General features: G+C 43.6%; 1 protein-coding gene across 1 annotated transcript in view; it reads left to right on the top strand.

Moving 5' to 3' along the window:
• Nucleotides 1–7,285, top strand: part of LOC102763531 (cadherin-1) — a 79,399-nt gene that overhangs the window by 69,085 nt on the left and 3,029 nt on the right. The window contains exons 4-8 of the mRNA XM_006769827.2: nucleotides 130–273; nucleotides 396–551; nucleotides 1,295–1,439; nucleotides 3,249–3,424; nucleotides 3,691–3,813. Of these exons, the coding sequence (XP_006769890.2) occupies nucleotides 130–273; nucleotides 396–551; nucleotides 1,295–1,439; nucleotides 3,249–3,424; nucleotides 3,691–3,813 (744 nt within the window). The remainder of the gene's footprint in view (nucleotides 1–129; nucleotides 274–395; nucleotides 552–1,294; nucleotides 1,440–3,248; nucleotides 3,425–3,690; nucleotides 3,814–7,285) is intronic.

The following is a 7,285-nucleotide window of genomic DNA, read 5'->3' as shown; positions in this document are numbered from 1 at the left end:
TGGGATCTTTAGGGTGTTCTATGTACAATATCATGTCATCTGCGATTAATTATAAGTTTACTCCTTATTTTCCAATTTGGATGCCTTTTAATTCACTCATTATGTTTTTTTTATCTCTTTTCCTTTTAGGACTCTCTCCCTGAAACCCAGACGGCAGTGCTCACATTTCCTGTCTGCCACCGTGGTCTCAGAAGACAGAAAAGAGACTGGGTTATTCCTCCAATCAGCTGCACAGAAAATGACAAAGGGCCATTTCCTAAGAATCTGGTCCAGGTAGAAAAGGATGTTCTCTATTTTCTTGGGAGGAATTTGGCAGAGAAGCACCAAGGAGAGGAAGGAGAAAGACCGAATGTAAGGACCCTCCCTTGCTAATTCTGTGTCTGTTTTGTCTCCAGATCAAGTCTAATAAAGACAAAGAGACACAGGTTTTCTACAGCATCACTGGCCAAGGAGCTGACGCACCCCCCATCCATGTGTTTATTGTTGAAAGGGAGACAGGATGGCTCAAGGTGACGCAGCCTCTGGATAGAGAAGCAATTGCCAAGTACACAGTGAGTATCTCTTAGAAGCTTATTAATGATGGGGTCCCATCTTTCCCAAAGTGTTTGGTCAACCGATTAGGATCCCTAGATTCGAGACTCTGGATGTATGAGGGGCTTAACTTGTCACTTTGAGACCTATTGATAAAGAGAAATGACGGAAGAACCTGGATATGGGGGTCGCTAAATTATTTTTGTTGTTAGGAATAAAGCAGGGAAAGTCCTTATGTATCACGCACAACTTTAGACCCCAGATATCAGCCTACTCTTGGAGCTAAAAGTAGAGGCCAGTGATGATGTTGGAGAGCAAAAACCATCTGGGCCCAGGAGCAGAGTGAGCTGAGGGCAACTGGGAAGTAATGTATTGATGCCAAATGCAGAAAAATCAGGAGGACACACTAGACTGGAGTGTCCAGGGCTAATTTTACCCTGCTTGGAAGAAGTCAGAGTGTTAGGCTTCCCCCTTTATTTCCTGGGCCTGGCTCCCCAACCCTCATTAGGGAGTGGGGACTCTGACCTGGTGGGTGTGTTCTCCGACCCTCAGGTCTTCACATGTCCTGCTCTCAGCCAGTGTGCTGACCTCATTGGAGCAGCGGCACGTGTGTGAGAAAAGGGCTCTGCTGCAGGTGTCCATGCACTCGGGGCTCAGAGAGTGGGAAGGAGGGGACACCATGTGGAGCCCACTCTGTGGTCGGGCCACTTCTCCCACTTCTTTTCTCCTTGGGGCCCAAGTAACCCTCCCTTGGCTCTTGCAGCTCTTGTCTCACGCTGTGTCTTCCAACGGGAATGCAATTGAGGATCCGATGGAGATTGTGATCACAGTGACAGATCAGAATGACAACAGGCCTGAGTTCACCCAGGCGGTCTTTGAGGGGTCTGTCGTGGAAGGTGCTCTCCCAGGTAAGGAGGAGCCAGATATCCAGAAAGATGCTTAGGTTCTCTGGACTCCAGTGTGTTGGGGCTGGGGTTTGTGGTCAGGCTGTTTTTGTGGACAGAACTTTTTTGAAAACTACTGTGCGCGCCTGCATGCATATACCTAAAGGAGGAGCCAAACGTGTATGTAGCCGAAACCAGTTTAGCTCAGTGGATAGAGCGTCAGCCTGCGGACTGGAAGGTCCTAGGTTTGAGTCCGGTCAAGGGCATGTACGTTGGTTGCAGGCACATCCCCAGTAGGAGATGTGCAGGAGGCAGCTGATCGATGTTTCTCTCTCATCGATGTTTCTAACTATCTCTCTCCCTTCCTCTCTGTAAAAAATCAATACAATATATTTAAGAAAAAAACAACAACAAAAAACCGTGTATGTAGTTGGAGCAGTTTAACAACAACATTCACTCACTAAGCAGGACCTTCCTAGTAGTTTTAGCCCCTCACACAATTTTCCTGATGACATTTTTTCTCTTTCCCATAGCGGTAGACACTGCCCTGACCATTGTAATAATTCTCTCCCCACCCCCTCTTTTTTTTTAATTTGTCCTCCTCCCTGTGTGTATTTGACCCTAGATAAAAATTTTTTTAAAGATATTTTATTGATTTTTTACAGAGAGGAAGGGAGAGAGACGGAGAGTTAGAAACATCGATCAGCTGCCTCCTGCACATCTCCCACTGGGGATATGCCCGCAACCAAGGTACATGCCCCTGACCGGACTCGAACCCAGGACCCTTCAGTCCGCAGGCCGACGCTCCATCCACTGAGCCAAAGCAGTTTCGGCAAGATAAAATTTTTTTAGTTTTGCTTGCTTTTCTACATGGTGATACCGTTTTCCAAGGTGGCTGTGCCAATTTGAACTTCCATGTACAATGTATATCCTGGAATTATTAGATTTTTTTAGCTTTAGTAAATGTGTAATGATATCTCAGTGCAATTTAAATTGCATTTCTCTAATTATTAACCAGCTAAGATTCTTACATGTTTGTTGACCATTTAAGATTCTTCTTTTTCTTTTTTTAATGCTTTTATAGATTTTTTTGAGAGAGAGAGAAAGGGAGAGGGATCGAGAATTAGAAACTTTGATGAGAGAGAAACATCATCGATTGGCTGTCTCTTGTGCAACCCCACTGGGGACCGGCTCTAGCCCCCATCAGGTACCCTGACCAGGAATCGAAACAGCAACTTCTTGGCTTATGGGTTGATGCACAACCATGGAGCCACACCGGAAAGGCTTGAGTTTCTTCTTGACAACTTGTTTATTCTATTCAAGTCTTTTGCCCTTGTATTCCTTTGGGCTATTTGGCTTTTACCTATAAACTCTCCCAGTTATTTAGGTGTCCTAGGAACTAGTCCTGTCAGCCACTTGGGTTATAAATATTTTCTCCCACCTTGAAGGCAATGAACTCAAAGGACCCATTCCCTCATGTGAAGCTGTGGCCAAGAAGCCAATTGTGGAAATCTTGGGCCCTTCTATTTTTCAGGCTATTCACTCAGTATAAGAGTCATGCAAAATGTTTTAGTTTATCCGTATCCCTATTTCCCATCTCCCCCTCATATCCACCCTCACCCAAAATGTCTTGGAACACTGCTCATCTGATGGAAGTCTTCCTTCCTCCTCTAGTACTTTGGTAAGACATTTGGCAATTAGCAGTCAGAAGAGCCATGACATGGTGTGTCCCTGGGACCCAGCCTTTAACGCTCTGGACAGTGTTGAGTTGAGCAGTACTGACCAGACCCTGAAGTGCAGCGTGACTGTCTTCCTCTCCTTGGATGCTTCCAGGAACCTCCGTGATGCAGGTGACAGCCACAGACGCGGACGACGAAGTGAACACCTACAACGCTGCCATCGCTTACAGGATCATCAGCCAAGAGCCTAAACAGCCTCATTCGCAAATGTTCGCCATCAACAGGGACACAGGAGTCATCAGCGTGCTCACTACCGGGCTGGACAGTGAGGTTAGGGGGGAAGAGATCCAGAGGGTGTTGTGGGCGAGTGCACATTAGCTAAATCCATGGACAACGCAAAACTCTGCTGAGGCCAGTTGTCACTTACATGGTCATGGTCTGAGCTTTGCATCCAAACATGTGTGCAGAGGTTTTGTGCCTAGGGGACAGGCTGCTAGGCCGGCATTTAAGCAGGTGATAAAATATTCTGTGTCCATGCTATGGGCTGGGCTGATGTGGCTGTGGTTCCTAACTTGGGTGTTGTTCGGTCTCTGCAGAAGTTTCCCAAGTACACCCTGGTGGTTGAAGCTGCTGACCTTCAAGGTGACGGCTTACGCACGACTGCAAAAGCTGTGATCACGGTTCTTGGCATCAAGCCTCCGGAACTGGAGCCCACCCCGGTAATTCTGCAACTCCTTGATGGTTTCCAAAGAAAGGTCCTTGGTCGCTTTACAACTGCTCCTGCGTGAAGCCCTTGAAAGCTTTCCCCAGAGTAGTGAACTTTAGACTAAGAAGCAGGCAGATCGGGGTGGCTGTTTCTGTCTCGTGCCTCTTCGCAGAATTTTGTGAAATGGCCAAAAGCAGTTATTGAATCCATGTCCTTGTGTTGAGCATCTTGGTAGCAAGTCTTACCAGGTTCTGTTTATTCATTGAGCAAACATTTTCTGAGTTTATACCAGGCACTGTTTTCATTTGTTAATTATAGCCAACTGAAGTGGGGCTTGGGCGGTGGGAGAATAAGTTTATGTCTGACTTTGCAGTTCTTTCTCTTTGTTGGTGGGTTTTCTCAATCTAGTGTCTCCTTTTTTCTGAGGGACGAATTCCATGTCCAGTATGCTTAGGCACGGTTCCCTTTAATTTTACACATGAAGACGTTAATGTTATGTTTTGCCAGCACAGTGCTCACCGTCATTTATTCTCATTCTCTGAGAATATTCTGGTTTCTTCCTCCCAAGAACCTTATGAGGTGGAGGTACCAATATTAACCCATTCTTAGACATTAGGAAACTGGGGGACAGAGACGTTCAATAATCTGCCCAGGAGATGGAAGTGCCATAGTGAGAATTCAAAGCCAGGCAGCTGGCTCCAGAGCCTGCCCTTGACCCAGGCAGGACTGCTTCTCTAGGAGGTGAAAGTGAGGGTGCAGATGATGTGAGTGAGTGAGTGAGTGAGTGAGTGTGTGTGTATGTGTGTGTATGTTTGTGACAAGTATGCAGAATTGGGAAGGATGTGATGCTATCTGGTCACCTCTCATGTTTTTCTTGTCCATTTTGAGTGAAATTTTAGAAAGCAGGATATAGGGCTTGAAGCATACTGGGCAAACCATGACCAGGGACTATGTAGACAGTGGTAGACAGAATTGTCCTCTGGAACCTTGACCATGTTGCCAGTAATCACTTTAAAACTCTTCGACAATTGGTAAGATTTTTTCTCTTCCATCATCCACACTCTTATGTCCCTTTGTGTGCATAACGTTATCATTGTTGCACATGGAAACTGTTCAATATAAATCTCAAAGGGTGTTTTTGGTTCTCATCCCAGCAGCTTCTGTTAGAACAAATGAACATCATATAGACAAAATGACACCATTCGAGTAAGCGATTTAAAAATAAAAAATATATGTGGAGATATATCACAGAAAGGGAGGGAGCAGGAGAGAGAGATAGAAACATCAATGATCAAAGAGAATCATCAATCAGCTGCCTCCTGCAGAATCCACACTGGCGATCGAGCTCGCAACCAGGGCTTGTGCCCTAACTGGTAATCAAATCAAGTGAGAGTTAAGGGATTTGTATTGATCACAAAGTAGTTCTTAGTATCAGTTCCCCAAACTTACTGATTTTGACTGATAACTTCACTTTAGGGAACTATAACTTAAGGAGAAATAATTAAGAAAAGGAAATTAAAATACTAGACTATCTCACTGTTGAAAAGCTCTGATAGAAAATCATTGGAATATAATGTTGTTTTAAAAATGACAGGTGCAATTTGTAAAGTATATGATTGTCTAACTACTGTGCGGTACACCTGAAACTAATACAAAATAGTATTTAATGTAAGCTGGAATTGAAAAATAGAACTGAAAAACTATGTGAGGTGTGACATTATGGGCTTAAAATACTTGTAAAAAACATCAAACTCACAAACCTATCATCGGGCATGCATAATGATTAGTTCAACTCTGGATACTAGGAAATATCAAAAGAGATCATCTTCTTTATTTTGGCAAAGGGGTTCATTGTGTTTTGTTTTGGCTGTTAATTTTGTTATTTCCCGACCAGTGTGGCTCAGTGTTTGAGCATAGACCTAAGAACCAGAAAGTCACAGTTTGATTACTGGTCAGGGCACATGCCCTGGTTGTGGGCTTGATCCCAAGTATGGGGTATGCAAGAGACAGTTGATCAATGATTCTGTCTCATCATTGATGTTTCTATCTCCTTCCCTAACCCTTTTTTCTCTGAAATCACTAAAAATACATTTTAAAAGAATTTGTTATTAAAACCACTCGCTGCCCCCACAAAGATGGAGATGCTGACTGGATAGGTTGGCCTGTTTGGCCTGCATTATCTCCTTTGAATTACCGCATTATGGTTTTTTAAAAAAAATTTTTTTTTTAATTTAAATTCTTATTTTTTAAAGTATTACACGAGTCTCCTTTTTCCCCCATTGACCTCTCCAGGCTGCTCCCACCCCCCAGCTCATGCCCTCATCCCCTCCTGTCTGAGTCCATTGGTTATGCTCATGCTTGCATACAAGTCCTTTGATGATCTCTTACTCCCTCACCCCGCGCCTTCCCTCTTGTGTTGGACAGTCTGTTCGATGTTTCTATGTCTCTGGTTCTATTTTTGTTCATCAGTTTATGTTGTTCATTGTATTCCACAAATGAGTGAGGCCATGTGATACTTATCATTCTGTCTGGCTTATTTCATTTAGCATAATGCTATCCAGTTCCATCCATGCTGTTGCAAATGTAAGACTTCCTTCTTTTGTACTACAGCGTAGTATTCCATTTTGTAGATGTACCACAGTCAGCATAGTATTCCATTGTGTAGATGTGTCATAGTTTTCTAATCCACTCATCTGTTGATGGGCATTTAGGCTGTTTCCAAATCTTGGCTATTGTAAATTGTGCTGCTATGAACATAGGGGTGCATATATTCTTTCTGATTGGTGTTTCTGTTTTCTTGGGATATATTCCTAGAAGTGGTATGACTGGGTCAAATGGAAGTTCCATTTTTAAATTTTTTTTTTAGAAAATTCCATATTATTTTCCACAGTGGCTGCACCAGTCCGCATTCCCACCAGCAGTACAAGAAGGTTCCTTTTTCTCCTCATCCTCACCAGCACTGTTGTTTGTTGATTTGTTGATGATAGCCATTCTGACAGGTGTGAGATGGTACCAAATTGCTGTTCTGATTTGGATCTCTCAGATGATTAGTGACTTTGAGCATGTTTCTATATGTCTCTTGGCCTTCTGTATGTCCTCTTTTGAAAAGTGTCTATTTAGGTCCTTTGCCCTTTCTTTAAAAAAATAATTTTTTTCCATGCAATAAACATTAATATTTCAAGCCAAAAATAAAAGATTTTAGAGCCCAAGCTGGTTTGGCTTAGTGGATAGCCTTGGCCTGTGCACTAAAGGGTCCCAGATTCGGTTCCGGTCAATGGCACATGCCTGGATTGCGGGCTTGATCCCCAGTGGAGGGCGTGCAAGAGGCAGCTGACCAATGGTTCTCTCTCATCATTGATGTTTCTATCTCTCTCTCCCTCTCCCTCTCTGAGATCAATAAACATATATTAAAAATAAATAAATAAACATAAACAATAAAGGTCATGGAGCCCGTTTTGGAGCCACCAGCTTGGCTGGGGAGAAAA

This window comes from Myotis davidii, unplaced genomic scaffold (genome assembly GCF_000327345.1).
Source record: "Myotis davidii unplaced genomic scaffold, ASM32734v1 scaffold243, whole genome shotgun sequence".
NCBI classification, from domain to species: domain Eukaryota; kingdom Metazoa; phylum Chordata; class Mammalia; order Chiroptera; family Vespertilionidae; genus Myotis; species Myotis davidii.
This window is presented reverse-complemented; position numbering and strand designations above follow the sequence as displayed.